At 39.4% G+C, this 23280-nt stretch overlaps 1 protein-coding gene across 1 annotated transcript in view; it reads right to left on the bottom strand.

Moving 5' to 3' along the window:
- DPH6 (diphthamine biosynthesis 6) overlaps positions 1 to 17726 on the bottom strand; it is a 191829-nt gene extending 174103 nt beyond the window's left edge. The window contains exons 1-3 of the mRNA XM_005892468.2: positions 17570 to 17726; positions 12727 to 12821; positions 7561 to 7754 (exon numbers count right to left, since the gene is read on the bottom strand). Coding sequence (XP_005892530.1) covers positions 7561 to 7754; positions 12727 to 12821; positions 17570 to 17592 — 312 coding nt within the window. The 5' untranslated portion in view covers positions 17593 to 17726. The remainder of the gene's footprint in view (positions 1 to 7560; positions 7755 to 12726; positions 12822 to 17569) is intronic.
- Positions 17727 to 23280: the final 5554 nt, after the last annotated feature.

Here is a 23280-nt window from a genome sequence, read left to right as displayed (position 1 = left end):
ATTGATGCTTTTGAACTGTGGTGTTGGAGAAGACTCTTGTGAGTCCCTTGGACTGCAAGGAGATCCAACCAGTCCATCCTAAAGGAGATCAGTCCTGGGTGTTCATTGGAAGGACTGATGCTAAAGCTGAAACTCCAGTACTTTGGCCACCTCATGTGAAGAGTTGACTCATTGGAAAATACCCTGATTGTGGAAGGGATTGGGGGCAGGAGGAGAAGTGGACAACAGAGGATGAGATGGCTGGATGGCATCATCGACTTGATGGACATGAGTTTGACTAGACTCAGGGAGTTGGTGATGACAGGGAGGCCTGGTGTGCTGTGATTCATGGGGTCGCAGAGTCGGACACAAGTGAGCGACTGAACTGAACTGAATATGCCAGGAACATAGCTGGACACAAGAGATATAAAAGTGGACAGCACTTAGATTGTCTTTGAGGGTCTCATAGTATAGCAAGAGGCAATCATATAAACAATCCGAGTAATGAACTGAGAAGTACAGTAGAGGTAAAAACAAGCTGCCAAGATAAAGGAATGTAAATCAGAGCATATTTCACAGAAGGATGTGAAGCAAGAAGGAGTTCAGGAGAACAAAGAGATAAAGGCAAAGAAAAGCATAGGCAAAATCCTCAGATACAAAAAAGCAATCTCCTGGAAACCTAATTTGTTCAATATAACTTGACCCAGAAGCTTGTGTGAGAATAACAGAATCAGACAACAGGTGGGACTGCAAAGGCCTTTTCCTAAGGAGTCTTTTTTGCCAGGCTAATTTGTTTGGGCTTTATCTTAAACATGGGTATTTAAGTACTTAACACAGATCATGCATGCATGCTCAGTCACTCAGTCATGTCCAGCTCTTTGAAACCCTGTAGACTAGGGCTCATCAGGCTCCTCCTCCAAGGGGTTCCTTCCCACCCCAGGGATTGAATCCGCATCTCTTACGTCTCCTTCACTGGCAGGCAGATTCTTTACCTCTGCACAAATTGGGAAGCCCATTTTCACAGATCAGCTGATAATAATGTGGTACAAAGGTTTGCAGGTACACAAGGCAATACTGAAGGCAAGTGGACCAGTTAGAAGACTTGTACAGTCTAGTTATGGTCAAAATGAAGTCAAAGGGTCAACTTCAGAGGTAACAGAAGTAACATAAAAAGGTCCTGAAGATCTAAGGATTGTGGTTGAGATGGGAGGGAACTGAGACAAAGTGGAAGTCTGGTAGTGAAGCTCCAGGTTACACTCAAGTAATGGGATAAATAACAATGCTTCCAACTAAGAGGGAAATACAGAAAAGGGAGCAAATTTGCACAAAAAGATAATGAGGAAGTATTGAACTTGTTGAGTTTATCATGCCTATCATGAGCAACTAAATATACAGGTCCTAGAGTATAAGCTCACTGTTGTGGCTCTAATCATCAACTATTTTTTTTTAAAGAAGCTAAGAAGGAACAGAAAGAGGGAGGGAGGAAGGCAAAAAAGAAGGGCTGGGGAGAAAGGGAAGAAAATACTGAAAGAAGAACCATCAAGAATGGCTCTCAAGCTTGTGAGCAGTTGGAACCTATTTACTTTCAGGAAAATTGTTATTCTTTAACCCCCTACCACAGTTTAGCCTACTATCAGCAACACCTTGCTTTATATTTGGAGACCTACCCTTCCAGCACTGGGTCCTGTTCTTCTGCTAGAACCACAGTAAATGTGGTTTCAGTAATCATGACTCAGTCTCTTGCTCCAGGACTGGCACAGGATCTAGACCTGTCGCATCAAACAAAATCATCTTCTCCCAACAGCGGGTTCATGGATGATACAGGTGAAGCCACTGAATGACAATGAACCATAACTCTATTTTCCTTCCAGCAATTTGAGATTGCCACTTTTCCTACTAAGTATGGACTTCCCAGGTAGCACAGTGGTAAAGAACCCATCTGCCAATGCAGAAGACACAAGAGATGCCAGGTTCAAACCCTGGGTTAGGAAGATCCCCAGAGCTGTACATGACTGAGTGTGTGGGCACACGAGCGCACACACACACACACACACACACACACACACACATACATATATGAGCTAGAAAGGATGTAATTACAAGCCATCTTCTGACTACAGGGGTCCACACTGAGAATAGAATCAACAGAAGGTAAAGGCAAGAGATTAAAAGCGGGTGTGTCTGTGTGTGTGTGTGTGCGCACGCGCGTGTTCTGATTACATCAGATCAGTCGCTCAGTCGTGTCCGACTCTTTGCGACCCCATGAATCACACATAGTTTGTATCTTGTTTCTAATCTACTTAAAGCTAACTTATCTTCAGGTCATTATCAGTAAATTCTCTTTTCATTTAAATGAGCTTGAACATGACTTTCTGCTCCTTGTAATCAAAAAGAATTTTAACCAATATAAAGAGTAAAGTAGTAATCGATGTTTTCTAAAAATATTAAATTAAAATCCAGTTTTAAAAAATCAGTTATTCACAAGTCTATCAACAGTAAATACTCTATTGAAAAAAGAAAATTATGCATTTATTGTTGCATTCAAATTAAAGCTATCCACTAAGTAATTTAAAATCATATTTAACATAATTAATACCAATATAAAATGCCTAATGCAAAAAGGAACATGAAAGAAGAAAAGTATCAAAGATTAGAAGAGGAAGATTGAAACTGAATATTAAACTTAGGGAAGAATATTAAATGAATTTCATTAGAATGAAATTAACACAGATTCCTGGATCGAGACATTCCATTAAAATGAAAACAAAGTTATAAGCTCTAAAAAACAAAGAAAACCTGGGGGGGGGAGACATCAATGGAGTACGGATTTCAATTAGATTCTTGAGTCAGAAAGCAGCAGCAGAAGGAACAATGACTGATAAATCAACAGAGGAAGTTGTAACCCACAGTTTGTATAGGAGAGAAGAAAGCCAAGAAAGGAACTAAACAAGGCCACACTATCCTGAGCTCCAGCCAGGTATAACAAGGATGAAGTGTGAAGCTGGAAGAACTCTAATCTCAAAAACAAAGCATCTATTCAGCTTTCCTCTTGCCTTATTCTTAGATATGAACAAGTAACCAAGACATTTGAGAAAAGCCTTCAACGTGAAAGGGAAAAAAACATGAGAAAACAGACCCCCAAGAATACACGAATATTTCAGAGAATGAAATGTTTAAAGACTCTAATCTGTATTTTAAGATGGATATAAGGATGTTATTAATATATCTACAGAAGTAAAAAGAGGTTATTATTAAAAAGGAACAGTCAATAAACAAGTAAAGCTCCTGATTGCTAAAATAAAATTTCAACAAGAAAGTAGGGTGTTTAAAAGGGCAACCTCACAGAATGTACAACAAAAAGATATAGAGAGGGAAGATATGTGAGAAGAGACAAGAGACATGAAAATTCAAACTGGGAGGTCTAAAGTGTGATCGATTAGAGTACCAGCAAAAGAGAATAAAGAAGGTCAAAGGGAATCAATTATCAAATAATGGAAGGGTGTTTTGCAGAGCCATCCTCACACTGCAATTCTATTGGCTCTGCCATTTTTTGTGTGTCAGATTAGATAGCAGGTTCTCCTCTTTCTCTATCCAAAAAAGAAAGCAGTAGCAGTTTTAGGTCTCACATCCATATATTGCTCTGCACAGGAGAAAGACCTTATCTTTTGCCAACAGTCCATCATCTTACGTTTCATCCTATGTGATACAATGCAACTTAATAAAACCAACCCTGACCTAATGGCTAGGGCCAAGATGCCATGCTGTGACTGGCTTTCCCATGGATTAATGCCATCCCTAAACAATCATTAGGATAAAAGGAAAGAGGTATGCTGCTCCTCAATAGAAAACTGTAGAAAGGATACAGGGAAGCCACTTTCAACGTCCAGTGTGCTGCTGTGACATTTCATTACATCAAACATAAAGACACAATCATAAAAGACAACAGAGAAGAAAAACGAGTCAGCTAAAAGAAACAAATATCACACTAGCATGAACCTTCTCATCACAAAATGCTAGAGGACCATGGAACAATGCCTTTAATGATCTGAGGAAAAGTAACCTTCATCCTAAAACATTAAATTTAATGAACATACAAATCAAATATGAGGGTAGAATAAGAACATTTGCAAACTGCAAGGACTTGAAAGTAACTTCTCTAAGGAAATTTCTTATTGATGGATTCCATTGAAATCAGGGAATAAACCAAAAAGGGGACAATATCAGATCTAGTAAGAAGCAGCTCCAGTTGAGAAAGAAAGAATAAGTGATCCTTAAATATATTCTCTATAGAGTTATGGTATTTAGACATATCATACAGGAACTATTGCATTGCTTTATGTGACTTAAAAGAAAAACACCCCAGAATTTGAAAATTACTATATTTTTAGAGAATAATACAAGTTATCTATATGCCAAACTAACCCAGATGAGAATCAAATGATATTTTAATATTAAAGAAATTTTAAAGAATAAAATACTAGCTATATGAAAGCCAGATATTTTGCAAACAGCTTGAGATATATACATATACACACCTGTCATAATCACCTGACAATCCATAAGACGTCAAGGCTTATTCCACTTCTATTAGCTTTCATGACTTCTTCAAAATGTTGATAGTTAGGAATCTCTAATTCTGCAAATTCTTCCAAGTCTTTCCTACTTCTTTTAAGCAATTAGTCAATTAAACTCTTTGTAAAAAACAAACATTTCCTATTCAAATATTAGCTCTAATATCTGGGGGTAAAAAGAGTTAACAAAAACAAAAGTCTGACATACATGTGAAAGTCACAAAACTACAACCTGTTATAAATAAATGTTTAAAATGAAAATGAATCTAAATGCTTTCAATTCTTCATTAATATTCAAAGGATTAAAAAATGCAATTCCATCTTTTTCTTAGAACAAGTGAAGATGAACTTGAAGAATTATAGCTCTTCTCAACTCGTTTTTTCCCATAATTACTCAATTATTCATTAGAATATGTAAGACCTCTATTGGAATCTTTCCACCAGTGTTTCATAAATGGATTTAACTATAAAAGCCTGGTTATACAATCTCTTCCATAAAAGCAGTATATTTCTGCTATTTATGTCCTTAAAATATCCTATAGTAAAATTAATATTTTTGCACAGGAAAAGAAGGAACTATTTAGTCCCAGACAACTTGATAACATCTCTTTCAGCTATAGTTATAATTATCATGTATGAACTTCCAAAGCAGAAGTTGTCAAGATTTAACATTAGCATTAATTTATGTCATAACTGATGGTTACTATAAAGATAATGGCAACGCATCCATTTCTCCAAAGACAGAATGTATCAAAAGGGAAATTTCTTCTTAATTACTACTAATCAGCCCATTTTTAATTAAATTGATTAGTAATTTATTATCTTTCCCTTTCTCGGAAGGGTGTTATTATCACAGTTTCTCCAAAGTTATCAGTTATCAGTGGTTTTTAAGCAACCTAATTACCTGTAGTTTAGAGTCCTACCATTTTGTAATGTTGGTTTATGCTGCAAACTTAATATCTAGTTTCTTTGCACCCTGAGGAAGAATTTGAGAAAGAAGAATCTGCACTCAATATTTCACACCTCAAAGTGAACGCTGTCAAAGTCTTAGTTGTCCACATGGAGAGAAGTGAAATTTCTTTTATGCCTTCTCTGTTGTTTGACAGGACTTTCCAGTTGGTTCAGTGGTAAGAAATCCACCTGCCAACATAGGAGACACAGGAGACGTGGGTTTTATCCCTGAGTTGGGAAGATCCCTTGGAAGAGGAAATGGCAACCCACTCCAGTATTCTTGCCTGGAAAATTGCATAGACAGAGGAGCCTGGTGGGCTACAGTCCATAGGGTCACAAAGAATTAGACATGATGATAGCATGTATATTCCCAAAAGGAAGAAATCAGGTCCCTGTGATTTCCTTTGAAAAGTATTTACCTTTTATGCTACCCATATCCAAACAGCAATTTTTTTTTCTAAATAGTAAATTATAGAACCATTCTTTCCCTATCAGTTTTGTTTTTTAAAGGGTAAATAAAAATAAGAATTTTCTGTGTTGGAGAAGATTCGAGAGTCCCTTGAACTGCAAGGAAATCAAACCAATCAACCCTAAAGGAAATCAGTCTTGAATATTCATTGGAAGGACTAATGCTAAAGCTGAAGCTTCAATATTTTGGCCACCTGATCCAAAGAATGGACTCACTGGAAAAGATTCTGATGCTGGAAAAGATTGAAGGCAGGAGGAGAAGGGGATGACTGAGGATGAGATGGTTGGATAGCATCATCAACTCGATGGACATGAGTTTAAGCAAGCTCTGGGAGTTAGTGATGGACAGGGAAGCCTGGCGTGTTGCAGTCCCTGGGGTCTCAAAGAGTCAGACACCACTGAGCAACTAAACTGAACTGAATTGATGTAGAAAATAAGAGATAGTTTCAAAGTGAAACGAATTGAAGAGTTTCATATATTTTTAAAATCAAAATTCTTAATTAATATTAGGCTTTGATCAGCATCAAATCTGAAGTACAGCACTAAAATAGCTATTTGGGACTAGCAAATTTTTTCATGACGGGTTCATAACATAACTTCTGAAAAGCTAAACTTCTCTAAAGAATGAGAAAATAAAATGCAATGTCCCTTGGTACAAGAAGGGACAGAAATTTTCTTTCCTTTGTAAAAAAAATATTAAGACATCAAGGAAATATTTGGTTTAAATTCTCTATTTCACTAGCTACACCTTATATGAATTGCCTGTAGTTGACTGGATAAAATTCATATTTAAGAGTACTGAACTGTATTCAAATAGTTGACTATAATAAGAATAAAAAGATGACTGCTTAATATAAAAGGATATCTATTAATTAACATTTACTAAGTATAGTACCTAGTAGACAGATAAGTCCCATACTTTCTCTCCTCAATTTTCTATCCTGAGAAATTAAGAATTAATGCACAATTGCTGCAAACTCTTATATTCAGAAACTTAAGTATTTAATTTATAAACCTCTTTCACAAACTTAAAGTAAGGCTCAGTCTCTCTTTAGGTCTATTTAAATTTCACCAAAGCAGAAAGGTCTTTCTGGACCACTCACTGCCATCACTCTTCATCACCTTGACTCCGCTTCATCTTTCTACACAGAACTCTTCACCACCACGCATATAATTTATGTGTTTGCTTACTGACCTGTCTCCTACAGAAAAGTAAGCTCCAACAAAACAAGACTTTTTCTGTCTGTTCATTGTCCTATCCCCGGTGCCTAGAACTATACATAACAAGGCATTCAAAAAAATATTTGCTAAAAACATGATTGAAAGTTCATCAACTCCAAAATCCTAAGGAAAACTTGGGTAAATATCATTTGACAATTATCGGTGCCAGACTATACCAAAAATTCTATTTTTAAATAATATTTAATATAAAGGCATAGTAACAGTTTTCTAACTGAAAAGACAAAATAGCTTTTCAAAGAATAGTTGGGCTGCTTGGAGTTATAAAATATTTATTAATAAATAATTCAGTAAATATAATTTACTAAATTACATACTAAACTCAGTAAATGTAATTAGTCGCTCTGCATACCTTAACAAGTTTCAAAAGCTCATAGAGATCTTCAACCTCATCACCTTCACATTTGGTGTACACTGGTCCCGTATCCACGCTCTTTCCCCTTATGGTACGGCGGTAGAGGGGAAGAGCCATTGCTTCTGCATACAAATCAATGGCATGATGACCCACTGTCTGATACATGTAGCTATCCAGTTCATCTGACCCCACTGCAACAAATAAAGGGAAATAATCAAACAGAATGAAAGACAGTGGGTTTGAAAGTCCACCTGAGTTTCACTGCCTAGAGAGCAGTCAACACAACTTGATTCCAAAAATACCAATAGGAACAAAAATATTCAAAACAGATGAATCACATGAACCTTTTTAGTGATACAAATGAACTTAGAAATATACTGGAATAGGCTTTTTGATTTCTTTACTCTATTTTTTAGAAAACAGAATCATGAATATACATAAAGATTATGTGCAAAGATAGTCATCACAGCATTGTTTATAATATCAATAGATTAAAATTATAGTATATTCACATAATACTATGCAGCTATTAATATAATTTTGAAGAAGAGTATTTTCTAAAGTATGTCCTGCAGAATAGAAATCCCATGAGATATTATTAGGTACTGCATGAAAAAATAAAGGATTCCGTGGGTAAATGAATTTATATAAAAAATGAGGATAAACCATATTAAATAGGTGTTTTAACTGCAATTCTTCCTAGGCTAAGCAGCTTTAAGATGCTCTAACAAGGCGAGTGTATGAATTATCTCTCAAATTTATCTGTATAACACTTACATTTTTGTAGGGTATTTGTGTTGTAAACACAATATCTAGAAATGCTATGGTACAATAATAATGACAAGGAAGGTGTTAAAAAACATTTTTAAGCTTTTAAAAAGTTACAAAACAATGTTTGACATATATGTGTGTATCTGTGCGTATATGTGTATATATGCATATATGCCGAGCAGATCTAGGCTTTCCACTGAATGTGAAAGAATTTTATCAAAAGGCGTGAAAAATTATATTGTAAGGGCCTTCAATAATCAAAATCGCCACAGTATGCTATCAGATTTTGGCTCATACAACAGATTGGTTTCCAAGTATTCATATTATTATTGTAAATCTGTCTAGTCCTGGTTTCAGTAGGAAGGAGAGATATAGCCAAAGTAACTTAAAAGCCTCTTAGATTACCTTCATCTCAAATTTAAACTAGATCTTTAAATGTACTAGCTTTAAAGACAATTAATACAAGCGAATTAATATATTTAAATAACTTTGAGTTTCTCAGACAGAAACTTCCTGATGTTAGCAAAATAATTACAACATTTTACTGAATTCAAAAACCTAAACGACAATTTTCCTTTAAGGCTCCATTTAGTCCCAACCACAATGTAACTTTTATTAATGGAAGCTAGATAACAATAATAGTATGAGATCAAATAAAACCAAAAGGCTCCACTGTTGTCTGAAGCACCTCAATTAACATGCCACAAAAGTTCCTACTACAAATTTAAAGAGATAGCTTTGTGAATTTTATGACAAGTTCACATTTATCCCCATTATGGGGATAAACTCTTTTCCAGACTACCCATTGAAAACTCAGTGCTATGATTCAGTTTAACCAACTTTATACTGGAGTCATTTCTACCAGTCATTCCTCGTTAAGATTCCTTTCACATGTTTAGGGGGAGAAAAAAAGCCAGTCAATGAATCATTCAATAATCACCAACATCCTGTTGATTTTAAATCAAGATTAGCTAAACTCTCTCCATCCACCAACCCATAGCCATCTATTTGCTTCCATTATAATGAGAGTGCAGCTGATTTCCTCAAGCTTTTAGTTTATAATATTCCAATTCCATTTACTACTAAATTCTTTCTCACTAACAATATTCTAGGGTTTCCCTAGTGGCTCAGCTGGTAAAGAATCTGCCTGCAATGCAGGAGAACCGGGTTTGATCCTTGGGTTGGGATGATCCTCTGGAGAAGGGAATGGCAACCTCCAGTATTCTTGCCTGCAGAATCCCATGGACAGAGGAGCCTTCCACTAAGAGGCATAATTTAAAGATATACTTTGCCTGTCATCTTACCCACCCTGCTAGTGAACCTTAAGCACAAGGAAGATTATAAAGATGATTCAAAGCAGGATTTTTCAACTTCATAGTGGTTCAAAAGCAATACATATTAAATAAAAATTGTACTTCAAATTTTGAATTGTCATCTTTTCCCAGACTAGTGATACACGGTCCATTCTCTCTGTGATACCGGCAGCAGCAGTAGATAGCCACAGCTCCCAAGCAACCACATGATCAAGACAGCAAACAACTGATATACTTAAGAACCATTCTGTTTTTCACTTCCACCCACCACAGAATTCAATAAACTACATAAGATATTCAACATTTTATTATAAAAGAAGCTTTGTGTTAGATGATTTTGCCCTACTATAGGCTAATGTAAGTGTTCTAAGCAGAGTTAAGGTAGGCTAGGCTAAGTTATCATGACCAGTAGGTTGGGTGTATTAAATGAATTTTTGACAGGATATTTTCAACTAATGTATTTCAATGTAAACACACTATAAGTCAAAATCTGTACATCAGTGATTCCATACAAGGGAACTATAACTATTCATGTAGAAAAGTTGAAGACAAGATAAAAATTCCACGGAGTGAAATTACATCATGTATGTATTATATAAACAATCTTCTTTTTAAATACCAACACCTCTAAAGATAGAAAGCCTAAAAAACTTACTTGCCTGACTGGCCACAAAGGATAAGAAAATTCTTTCCTGAAGTAACAGAATACAACCTGCAAGGAAATTCTGCTTCTTCTTTTATAATACAGAAATTGTAGTATAGTTCCCACTGACCCTTAAAGAATTTTCTCTTCATTATTTAAAGTCCGAAATAGGAGGTCACTTTCTAAACATAGTACTTTGAAAATGCTACTATTTTTTTTTAAATTTTACTTTATTTTTAAACTTTACAATATTGTATTCGTTTTGCCAAATATCGAAATGAATCCGCCACAGGTATACCTGTGTTCCCCATCCTGAACCCTCCTCCCTCCCCATACCCTCCCTCTGGGTCGTCCCAGTGGACCAGCCCCAAGCATCCAGTATCGTGCATCGAACCTGGACTGGTGACTCGTTTCATACATGATGTTATACATGTTTCAATGCCATTCTCCCAAATCTCCCCACCTCAGAAACCCATACAAAATCCTAAAGTGTATGTTTACACCTGACCCTCCACAGGACCTTCACAGGACCTGTTCTACTTCCTCCTATAAAATACTTCTAATCTTTATATTCCCACTTCACTTCAAGCATTATTTGGCTCTTAATCAGAGAAGGAAAGAAAACTCAGATAACTGCTTGCCTTGCAGGGTTAATTCTAGTTAGTTCATTATTCATCCACCAATCAATAAACCTTGAGTGAATGCCTATCATGGGCACAGAATTGTCCCAAGTGCTGAAGAACAATTAAAGGAATATAGAAGATATGACCTCTCCTCTCAAGAAGTTTACAAACAATCTATTTGGGCATTAAAAAAATAGAAAATAACTCTAAAATGATATAAAAATAAAGATTCAATAGGCTGGCAGCACTGAAGAAGGAACGAAGGAAGGAAGGAAGAAAAATATCTAGTGCAAGATTCAGATTTAACTGGCTTCCCTGGTAGCTCAGAGGGTAAAGAATCTGCTCACAACCCAGGTTCAATCCCTGGATCAGGAAGATCCTCTGGAGAAGTAATGGCTACCCATTCCAGTATTCTTGCCTGGAGAATTCCATGGACAGAGGAGCCTGGTGGGCTACAATCCAAAGGATTGCAAAGAGTCAGACATAACTAAGCAACTAACACTCACTTTTACTCACTCACTCAGATTAAACTAAATTTATTGGGGACCTACTTCACGCCAGGAATTATTAGTGTTTTAGTATATAATACTCATTTAATTAATCCCAAAATAATAGTACAGCAAAAGCATGGAATCTTAAAAGAAGCTGAGTAAAGGGGATGATAAAAAGATCTTAGTAGAAAAGCAGTAATAGAGTTAGACAAGTTTAATCTCCCTCTGTTACATTTTAACAGTTAATATCTATGGTTGCATGAGTATAATAAAAGAGTATGAAAAGCAAATCAATGAATATTTTTCTTTTATTTAAAAGTCTGGGAAAAAATATATATAATTATGTGTGGTGATGGATGTAAAGTAAACTTATTGTGGTAATCATTTCACTATATAGTGAAATGATTATATATTATATACATATATATAATCACTGTTATACAAATAAAATGAATACAGTATTATATATCAATTATATCTCAATTAAAAGAAAAAAAAGATTTTGTTGGTTGAACTGTGTCATTCCCAAATTCTTGGGGTAAAGTCCTAACATCTAATACCTCAAAATGTTACCTTGTTTGGTAATAGAGTCATTGAAGATGTAATTAGTTAAAATGAAGTCATTAGAGTGAGCCCTTCACCAGATATGTCTGGTGTCCATATTAAAAGAGGAAACTTGGATACCGACATGGACACCGAGAGAAAAAAAAAAAACAAAAACATCTAAATGGAGAAATTTCATTGGAGGAAAACTGAAAAAAGTAGCTAAAATAAGGTCTGTGGATTATTTGTAGATGTCCTTATTACCATAGATGAATAAAAAGTGGAAATGTATTGTTCAATGGATTTCTCAAGTATCACACATTTAGTTTACATCTAAGATGACTAAACTGAATGCTTTTAATAACGAAAGCTATGTATTATCATTTATTCATATATGTCTTACTTTCCAAGCTCCAAAGAATTGTATGTTATTTACCTGTGCATTGCCAACAACACTTGGAAAATTTTCGTAGTGGAACAACAGTGCACTCTGAAGTAAGAGGATTTAAGTGTCAGCTCTACAAGTTTGTACTAGCTATTTTACCTTGGACAAAAAAAACTTGAAGCTTCAGTATCTTTGCCTAGGAGTAACTTTCTAGGAGTTCTTAGGAGGATTAAATATTACATAATTGAAAACACTAAGCACAGAATGTAGCATCTAAACAGCGCTAAAGATATGAGTTCCCATTAATTGTTTGCATATTACATACAAGAGAATGCAATTATGAGGCTGGAGTTTCAGTCATTTAGAGAACTTTCCAATATATGCATACACTTACCTTGGTTTTCTGCAGGTCTTAGATTTGCTAAAGCAACAATCTGATGCCCAGCAGCAACGCACTGCATCATATTATAACAGCTGTCCTTCCCACCACTAAAAAAATAAATAGATAAGGAGACAAATAAATATCAGGTTACTGACTGTTATTAAACATAGACTCATTACACATCAAAATAGAACACATTATTTTTTTCAGCTCTTCAGAATATGAGGGACTTATTTTGCATTAGAATGTGTAATTTCCACAGCATATGCAACTGATCAAAGGAATCTGAATATCTAAAGTTGCTACTCACAAGGGCTTATGAAATTATATGCCATCATAACAAAGATTATGCTAAAATGGTAACTCTTTGGTTTTTGATAGCAGTTTTGCTTTAATATATAAAGTGTTTTGCAAAAAAAAAATGATTTAATTTTACATTCCAGTTAAACACATTATATACACTTCTCAGATGAAATTTTCTATGAAAAAGTACAAAAAGTACCTGTTCTTTCCCACTTTGAGAATACTAATGATGGTCACCAGCACCAATTAAAGGATCAAATTAAAGATCTGAGATCCAGTCAAATGACAAAGTCTGACATACTTGGTGGGTTCAAATTCTGTAGAGGTTGAAATCAAAATGCTGAATTACACTGATAAAGTTAAACATCAGTACTGTAAGTACTTCAGCTTTCAACCATCACCACATATGATGGCAGGATAAGGCCTGAGTCATAAATTTAATAAACAAATTGACAGGGACTTCTAAATTCTGGTACCAAATCTACCTAAGGCAAATCTACCTAAGGCAAATCATAAGACTAGTGTTAGTTCATCTTTAATAAGGTTGAATTGCAACCATTATACTATTTTGGTAAAATACTCTACTGTTCCTCTCTATGCATGTTTCTTCTTTTTTAAAAATCATTTGTCTCCCTTCCTTTGTTTTATTCCTGTTTCCGTTCATTCTAATCTTTGCTTAAAATCTGCAAGTGTACCCCCAGACAATGTCTGAAAGTTAGAAAGTTAAGTCACTCAGTCGTGTCCAACTCTTTGCAACCCCGTGGACTGTAGCCCACCAAGGTCCTCTGTCCATGGGATTTTCCAGGCAAGTATACTGGAGTCAGTTGCCATTTCCTTCTCCAGGGGATCGTCCCAACCCAGGGATTGAACCCAGGTCTCCCACATTACAGGCAGTCGTTTTAAATACAATGTTTAGACTTATTCATAAGCAAAGAAACTAAGAGACTGATTATCCTAGAAGCTGGCCCTTTTGCCTTTTTAGTTCCCAGCATTTGTCAGCCTGTACCACATTTTGAGAGCTTCCCTGATAGCTCAGTTAGTAAAGAATTGGCCTGCAATGCAGGAGACCCTGGTTCAATTCCTAGGTTGGGAAGATTCCCTGCAGAAGGGAACGGCTACCCACTCCAGTATTCTGGCCTAGAGAATTCCATGGACTGTATAATCCATGGGGTTGCAAAGAATCAGACATGACTGAGTGACTTTCACTTTCACCACATTCTGAGGGCTTCCAAGGTAGGGAAGTGTTAAAGAATCCCCTGCTAATGAAGGAGCCTTGGTTTGATCTCTGGGTCAGGAAGATCCACTGGAGAAGGAAATGACAACCCATTCCACTATTCTTGCCTGGGAAATCCCATGGACATAGAGGCCTGGTGGGTTAAGTCCATGGGGTTGCAAGAGTCAGACGTGTCTTAGCAACTAAACGACAACAACCATATTCTGATCAGTAACAATAGTTATTCCTGAACTTCTCAAGGGGATGGAAATTGCAAAGGGCAAAGTGAAGTTACACATCACACTCTCATCCCTTAGATTCTGATATTCCCATATCTTGTGCAACTTCTCCTATTGAACCTCACTGTTCGATTTCTGCAGGATGCAATGATCTAATTCTTTAGAATATTTAGAGTATTAAAGATTAAAGGGTATATATCCAAAATCAGAACTTGGCCTTTTATTTTAAAATATGCTAAGATCTAAAATATGATTTTAAAACAGTATTTCCCAAATTGTGCCCTGTGGGTAGCCATTCACTTCTCCAGGGGATCTTCCCAACCCAAGGATCAAACCCAGGTCTCCCGCATTGCGGGTGGATTCTTTACCAGCTGAGCCACCATGGAAGCCCAAGAATACTGGAGTGGGTAGCCTATCCCTTCTTCAGGGGATCTTCCCGACCCAGGGATCAAATCCAGATCTCCTGCATTGCGGTCAGATTCTTTACCATCTGAGCCACTAGGGAAGCCCAAGAATACCAGAGTGGGTAGATGATCCTTTCTCCAGCAGATGTTTCCAAACTAGGAATCCAATGGGGATCTCCTGCATTGCAGGCATTCTTTACCAGCTGAGCTACATGGGAAGCCCCCTGTGGGACAACAGTGTCCAACAAATGCTCTAAGAACATAAGCTTTTTAAGGTCAAATTAAGTTTGGAAAAGGCTGAGTCCCTTACTCACTTCTTACTACTATTACTAAGTCGCTTCAGTCGTGTCCGACTCTGGGCGAGCCCATAGACGGCAGCCCACCAGGCTCCCCCGTCCCTGGGATTCTCCAGGCAAGAATACTGGAGTGGGTTGCCATTTCCTTCTCCAATGCATGAAAGTGAAAAGTGAAAGTAAGTTGCTCAGTCGTGTCTGACTCTTAGTGACCCCATGGACTGCGGCCCACCAGGCTCCTGAGTCCATGGGATTTTCCAGGCAAGAGTGCTGGAGTAGAGTGCCATTGCCTTTTCCATACTCACTTCTTAGAACATTACAAAATACATAACATATGTTAGGGGAGACATCCTATAGAAGATCAGAATTTTAGTTCCCAATTCTGGAATACTAAGCTAAGTTACTCATTGTGCTTGGGTTTATATGCTTTGTTATAAAATTAGAGAATGGCCTAACTAATCCTCAAGATGCCATTCAACTGTAAAATTAAATGACTCAAACTTTTGTTTATTAGGAAAATAATGTTCTTCACGGTGTAAAGATATGTAAGAATCTTGGTTTCTCTTATTCTCTAGAATGCACACACATATCTCATCTCTTAGTGCACCCACATACACACACTAAACATATTTATTACAAGTAGATTCACAGTATTAAATTCAAATCCAAATACATTCAAGTGTATGTGCATACAACTGTATATATGTATTATGTATGCATTCACATTTATATTGGAGAAAGAAATGGCAACCCACTCCAGCACTCTTGCCTGGAGAATCCCATGGACAGGGGAGCCTGGTAGGTTACAATCCATGGGGTGGCAAAGAGTCAGACACGACTGAGCGACTTCACTTCACTCACTTCACACTTTATCACTGGAGAAGGAAATGGCAACCCACTCCAGTATTCTTGCCTGGAGAATCCCATGGACAGAGGAGCCTGGTGGGCCATGGTCCATTGGGTCTCAGAGAGTCAGACACGACTGAAGTGACTAACCACTCACGCACTGATATTTGTATGTACATATTATGTTCTGTACTCCAACTTAAAGCATATCTTCCAACACTTATATAGATCTTACATTTTAACAACAATTTTCCAACATTGCTTCTTTTAAAAAGTAATAAGCTTTTTTATTATAAAAATACACACACTGGTGTAATAAATTATACCAATTTTCTTCTCTCTTTCCCTCCAACATTTCTGAGACTGTAGTTAAGTGTCTTACTTGAATGGTTAAACTTTTGATAAACTGCATGTGGATGTGAATTACTCATTTCCTGGACTGCTTTTTATTCTTACTGATCTATATCAACTGAATTTCATTCATAATGGTGAAAGCTTAATCATTCAGTTTACAGAAGAAATTCACTGTATAAAAATAATTATTTTGGCACTATAGTTTTAGTATCTTAACAATGGCACTGAAGTAAAAGATGTTATATCCAGAGTTCTTAATGGGTCACACTGTTTTCAGCCAGTATTAATTTCCTAAGGTACTGAACAAAGATTTTCATGAAATCTTCCAGGTTGCATGGTTGCATGCAACTCACTCTACATCGATCCAATTAAAACAAACGTTCAGTTTAAATTTCCTTTTGCATGTTGTTACTTTGTTCCCTTTTATTTCAATTCACAGAACGAGTATGGAGCCATTTAAACTGACCAGCCTTTGGTCGTCATAGACCCCTAAACATGATGGGTTACTATAGATTTCAAACTCTTTTTGGAATGTGGAGTATGTTACCATAAAGTCACTTTTATAAACGCAATGAGTCTCCAAAGCAATAAAACAGGATAATTCCATCTCTATCCTTGACACCAAGGTAAAGCACATCCTTGTCAGAAGCAGTTCTGTCACTACTGGGATGCAGAGGAGGGAAAGGTGGTCTTTTGTGAGAGGGGGCGGGGCTGGTTGCAACCTAGGGAATCGGGCTGGGCCGGAGGACCCGCAGAAAGATAGGATCCTGAGAAAAAAACGAAGAGAAAAGGGTAGGAGACACTAAGTGGCGTCAAGTACAGCCTCTCAAACTCCACAGCCCATTACAGCTTTTGAGAATCCGACCCAGGTCCGGGTCAGACGAACTAAACGCTCTGGCCGTGAGTCCCAGGCATCAGCAGTTTAAAATGTAAATCCAATCTGAACCAAGGTCTGGAGCCCAGACGACCAGGGAGGCGGCGACCGACAGACAGGAAGAGTGCCAGCCCGGGACCTAGGACCCGGCAGGCTGTAGCCCGAAGGCTCCGCCTCTTCCTGCGGCCAGGAGAAGCCGCCGAGCCCGCGACCAGCGGCTCCTGCACGGCACCGCCCGATCGGCGGCGGCGGCGGCAGCTCCCGCCCGGTCAGTCGGAAAGGACTAGAGGCTGACAGGGAAGAGGAAGGCAGCGTGGACGCCGCGTTACCTGATCAGAGCTGCGACCCTCATGCTGGGCGCAGTGCGCGTGCGTGCGGCGAGCGCGGGTGGGAGCCGGGAAGTCGCCGCCGTCGCCCCCGCCCCCGCCGTGACGTGTCCCGGGCCTCAAGCGCCTGTTCGCTCCGCCGCCTGTCAGGCAACCGGCGCTGCCGCCCGTGCGGCGGCCAGAGAGATACCTGGGCGCGAAGCACGCGTCACTTGGCGCCTAGTCCGTGACTCACGGATGTCGCGTCCCCGGAAAGAGCGCTGTTTAGGCGCGGCCTAACCACCTAAGTGAGGGCACTGAAGCTGCCTGGGAAGGTCAAGGCCCGCATCGCAGAGCTGGGCTCGGGGGCACTGGATTTGTTTGGGTAGGAGAATGTTCAAAGTCACTTACGCTACCAATCGAAACACCTGTGGACATATAAAGGGAGAGTACGTTGGTCTTTACTAACTCAGCCACCCATCTAAAAGAACCGAACCCTTCAGTTTTTTAGGTTTGATCTCCTCAGTACCTCAAACTTCCTTCTGGAGCTATTCCCAGGACCGCTAGGCTCCCTGTGGTTTGGTCACTCTGTAATAAAGAAGCTAGGAAGCTGATTAAGGCTTAATTACCAAAGACCAGATGGCACCCCACTCCAGTACTTTTGCCTAGAAAATCCCATGGATGGAGGAGCCTGGTAGGCTGCAGTCCATGGGGTTGCCAAGAGTCGGACACGACTGAGCAACTTCACTTTCACTTTTCAGTTTCATGCATTGGAGAAGGAAATGGCAACCCACTCCAGTGTTCTTGGCGGGAGAATCCCAGGGACGGGGGAGCCTGGTGGGCTGCCGTCTATGGGGTCGCACAGAGTCGGACACGACTGAAGCGACTTAGCAGCAGCAACAACAACCAAAGACCAACAGCCTTGCAGAAGGAAATTCTAGCTTCTAAACTTTTTCACCAGGTATTCATTGAATGCCTTTCGGGTATCTGGCTCTGCTTCAGGCTCTTGTGTTTCAGGAAGGGGGCCCCTGTCCAGAGCTGAGAATGAGCTCTTGTCTAATGCTGTAAATGAACTGTCTGAGGAGACACAGGTATGGACAAAGCAAGAGAGTTTATTGGGAAGGGGTGCCCGAGCGCAGAGTAGAAGGGTAAGGGAGCCCAGGAGGACTGCTCTGCCACCATGGTTGCAATCTCAGGCCTTATGTTGATGGGGTTAGTTTCCTAGATTTTGGCCAATCACTCTTGACTCAGGATCCTTCCTGGTGGCATGCACATTGTTCAGCCAATATGGATTCCAGCGAAGAGGATTCTGGGAAGTCGGTAGGACATATGGTGTCTCCTTTTGAACTTTCTGGAATTCTTCCATCTTGTTAGTTCCTTGTTCCTTACCAGGAAGCAACTAAGTTACTGTGGTGCCTGGCCAGCGTGGATAGTTTTGGTCAGTTTCCCCTAATATTTGGGATGCATCCATGAATAAAACAAAAATCGCTTAAGTCCCACTTTACTCCTGTGGAGTGTATGTGGAGGTGGGGAGAGCAGGCAATGTGCAGCTAAAAAGTTACATAGTATATTAAAAAAAAGGAGTGCTGTGTGAAAAAGAATAGAGCTTGACAGGAATCAGGAAGAAGGTGATAGACAAGTTGCCAACTTGAAGAAAAGTCAATTGTGTAAGTAACTTGTTATACTCTAGGCAGAAGAAGAACTTCGCTGGTGGCACAGGGACTCTGCTGCAATGCAGGAGACTCAGGTTTAATCCTTGGGTGGGGAAGATCCCCTGGAGAAGGCAATGGTAACCACTCCAGTATTCTTGCCTGGAGGATTCCATGGATAGAGAAGCCTGGCTGGCTACAGTCCATGGAGTTGCGAACAGTCACACACGACTGATGGACACACACACACACACACACTCACACACGCAGAAGAAAAAACTAGAGCCAAGACTTTAGATGCATTATGTGTCTGTGGAAAAACAAGGCTAGCCAGTGTTGCTGAAGCAGCCCAGAAAAGTGGGAAAGGAGTTTCTAGTGATGAAGGAAGAAGTATCGTATTATTGATACCAGCCGGTGTTCTTGGCTTGCCTAATCAATAGAAATTGATAAGAGGTCAGACAAGAAATTCAGGCAAACAGAGGACAGTGAAAACAAGTAACAGTTTGCCTTATTCACTCCTGGAGGCAGGGAGTGAGTTGGTTCCTTATATAAGGTGAGGGTAGCAGTGTGTCCAGAAGTCATATTGGAGGGGTGGTTTGGGTGGCTTAGGTGGTTTGCCCACTCCTTTAGGGGGCTTCCTAGGCAGCACTAGTGGTAAAGGACTTGCCTGCCAATGCAGAAGAATAAAGAGAGACAGGTTTGATCCCTAGGTCCAGAAGATACCCTGGAGGAGCAATTGGCAACCCACTCTAGTATTCTTGCCTGGAGAATCCCATGGACAGAGGAGGCAGGTGAGCTACAGTCCATAGGATTGCAGAGTCTCACATCACACAACTGAAGTGATTTAGCATGCACACACCACTCCTTTAGTAGTGTTGGGGCTTCCCATGTGGCACAGTGGTAAAGAATCCACCTGCCACTTCAGGAGACACAAGTGATGTGAGTTTGATCTCTGAGTCAGGAAGATTGCCTGGAGTAGGAAATGGCAAATGACTTGGCCACCAGTGTGCATACATGCACACTGGCGATGTTAAGTGCAGGAGGCATGTGCAGTACCCTCTTTCTTTTCCTCCCAACACCTTATGTTTGCTCCCAGTTCTTCAGAAGTGGTAGTTAGAATTTTTTTGGTCTTTTTGTATCTTGTATACTTCTCATGCAAGCACTTATTTTTAGTCCTTTAAAGTTTCTTTGTATTTTGTTCCTGGAGAGATGTTTGTTCAGGTGTAAGCACTGCAGCAAAGGGTACCAGGTCCCAGCCTGAGTCCTATTATCAATACTTTTGTTAGTGGAAGCACACTGACTGAAACCACCCACTCTGGCCAGGTACCATAGTAACCATTTGCATGAGTTGTTTTACAGCAGGAGATCCTGATAAGTATCACAGAACTAATAAGCCACCACCAACCGGAAGAGTTCGGGAAAGGTCAAAAGGAGACACCACATGTCCGACCACCCCAGAATCCTTCTTGCTGGCATCCATCTTGGTTGAACAAGGTGTGCACCACCAGGAAGGACTCTGAGTCAGATGATTGACTACAGACAACCCAGAAACTAACCCCGTCACGATAAAACCCGAGACTGCAGAACAATCAGTTCTCCTGGGTTCCCTTACCCTAACTGCTCTCTGCCCGGGCCCCCTTCCCCAATAAAATCTCTTGCTTTGTCAGCACATGTGTCTCCTTGAACAATTCATTTCCGAGTGTTAGACAAGAGCCCAGTTTCGGGCCCTGAAAGGGGTCCCCCTCCCTGCAACACTTTCAAGTTAGGCTCTAGCAAGGGTCCTCCTGCCTGGTTCTGTTCAGAAGCAGAGCAGAGCTTTGTTGTTTAGTCGCTCAGTCATGTCCTACGCTTTGTGACCCCTGGTACTGTAGCCTGCCAGGCTTCTCTGTCCATGGGATTTCCCAGGCAAGAATACTGGAGTGGGTTGCCTTACCCTTCGGTCAAAGAATGGAGAAGTGTGAGTTCTAGAAGAACAAACTCTCCTCAGCAGGCCATGGGCAGGGCTGCTTTATGGGGTTTTTGTCAACAGGAAGGGGCACGATTGTGTTGTTCAGGGTATTGTATTGTTCAGCACTTAAGTGCTGGGGTGTCAGATGTAGCAGTTCTGCACTAGAACTCTAATCCATGTTTTAGGGGCAAAACCTCTACACAGATCCCCTATAGTAAGTGAAACTAAACACAAAAGAAATTGGACCTGGACACCTAGATTTCATCTTATTTTTTCATGGAATCTCGTGTGCTTTGCCAGTGACATAAGCTCTTGTAGGCCACTGAGGACTTTGTCTTTCACACTAAAGAAGTGAGTGGTCTTTGCAGCATTTTGAACAGAGGTATGACTTAAAACATTAAAAGGATGACACTGGGCTATATTGAGAATACAGCTATTAGGATTTTGCAGTAAGCCTGGAGAGAAATGATGGGGCCTGGAATCAGGATGGTACTGACTTGGATGAGAAGTGGGAAGGTTCTGGCTCTGTTTTGAAGGTAGAGCTAACAGAGTCACATGAGCTAAATATGGAATGTGAGAGGAAGAGAACCATGAAGGACGATGCCAATTGTTATGAATTAAATAAATAAGTATATATGGAACTTGTACCTAGTGTATAGTAAGCATTCAATTTTATTATACTGTAATGTTCTCAGCTTCCCAGGTGGCCAGTGGGAAAGAATTCACCTGCCAAGCAGAAGACTGATTCAATCCCTGGGTCAGGATGATCCCCCAGGGAAGAAAATGGCAACTCCAGTATTTTTGCCTGGAAAATCCCATGGACAGAGGAGCCTGGGAGGCTACAGTCAGTCCATGGGGTCACAAAGGGTTGGCCACAACTTAGTAACTAACCCACCACCACCATAATGTTCTCATTAACTCTACTGCTCTCAGTATGGGTGACTAGAGCAGTGGTAGTCTGCATACCAATTTCAGCATCTGAAATGCAGTTTTAAAGTTGTGTGATTGTGGACGCTTATTAAATGAGCCAAATATTTAAGGAGCTAGCAATGTAGTTGGAGAGATATGACAAATGCATAAAACAAATATTCACAATACAAGAGGGCATATTTTAAAGCAACAAATTATGTAATGCATATGGCAAGAGTCCCACGAGTTGAATCCATAGGATAAATTCTAGAAAAAGAAAAAGACTTGGGTGATGGGTAGAAATAAGAGGAATAGGTGGACCTTACAAAGACAAAGGAGTTCAGAGCATGTCAATCAAAAATATGCCATTTTGACATATTGATTATTTTAAATTAAGGGCACTTGAGAAATAGCAGATGCAAGAAGGGCAATCTGACCTCCTTTTTATTTCCAAAAGCAGGAGATAAAAGCCCAATGTAAAAAATGCTTTCTCTGACTTGGGAGGGGAAAGACATTCTCATTGCAACAACAATCCATTTGTCAATAAGCAGATTGCCAAAGGGCTTCCCAGGTGGCTCAGTGGTAAAGCATCCACCTGCCAATGCAGGAGACATGGGTTCGATCCCTGGATACGGAAGATCCCCTGGAGAAGGAAATGGCCACCCACTCCAGTATTCTTCCCTGGAAAATCCAGGGAGCTGGTGGGCTACAGTCCATGGGGTTTCAAAAGAGTAAGACCTAGTGACTAAAACAACAACAATTTGCCAAAACTTCAAGAAAAGTTGGCTTAGCCAGAACCCTATATGCATAATGTTCTACATGGATAGTGTAAAGGTAGGAGCAACCCAGTCAATGTCAACAAATTAATAGATTTTATATCAGTATAGTCTAAATTGATACTTTTTATCCTATATTGAAATGACTTGCCCAAGATTTACCATTCAAAGCCATTGTGAACTCACTTCCTACAATCTCAAACTATTATAAATGATTATGGATTAGTTTGCAGAGCCAACAAAATAGGTGAATGGAAAATTGGCTTAAAAAAAATCTCAGTTCCTTGCCAGTTTACTTAGGGGAAACTCTCATAGCCAAACACTGTTGCTGGTAATCAGAAGTTGCAAGCTGTCACTGAATTCTGCTTCCTTGGCAGCACATCTAAATGATGTACTGATTGATAAAGAGTCAGATGCTCAAATCAAAAACTCTGTAGGTAGTTACTCCTCAGA

Source organism: Bos mutus, chromosome 10 (assembly GCF_027580195.1).
Source record: "Bos mutus isolate GX-2022 chromosome 10, NWIPB_WYAK_1.1, whole genome shotgun sequence".
In the NCBI taxonomy this organism is placed as follows: Eukaryota; Metazoa; Chordata; class Mammalia; order Artiodactyla; family Bovidae; genus Bos; species Bos mutus.
Note: the sequence above shows the minus strand (reverse complement) of the source record. Positions and strands in the feature narration are given on the sequence as shown.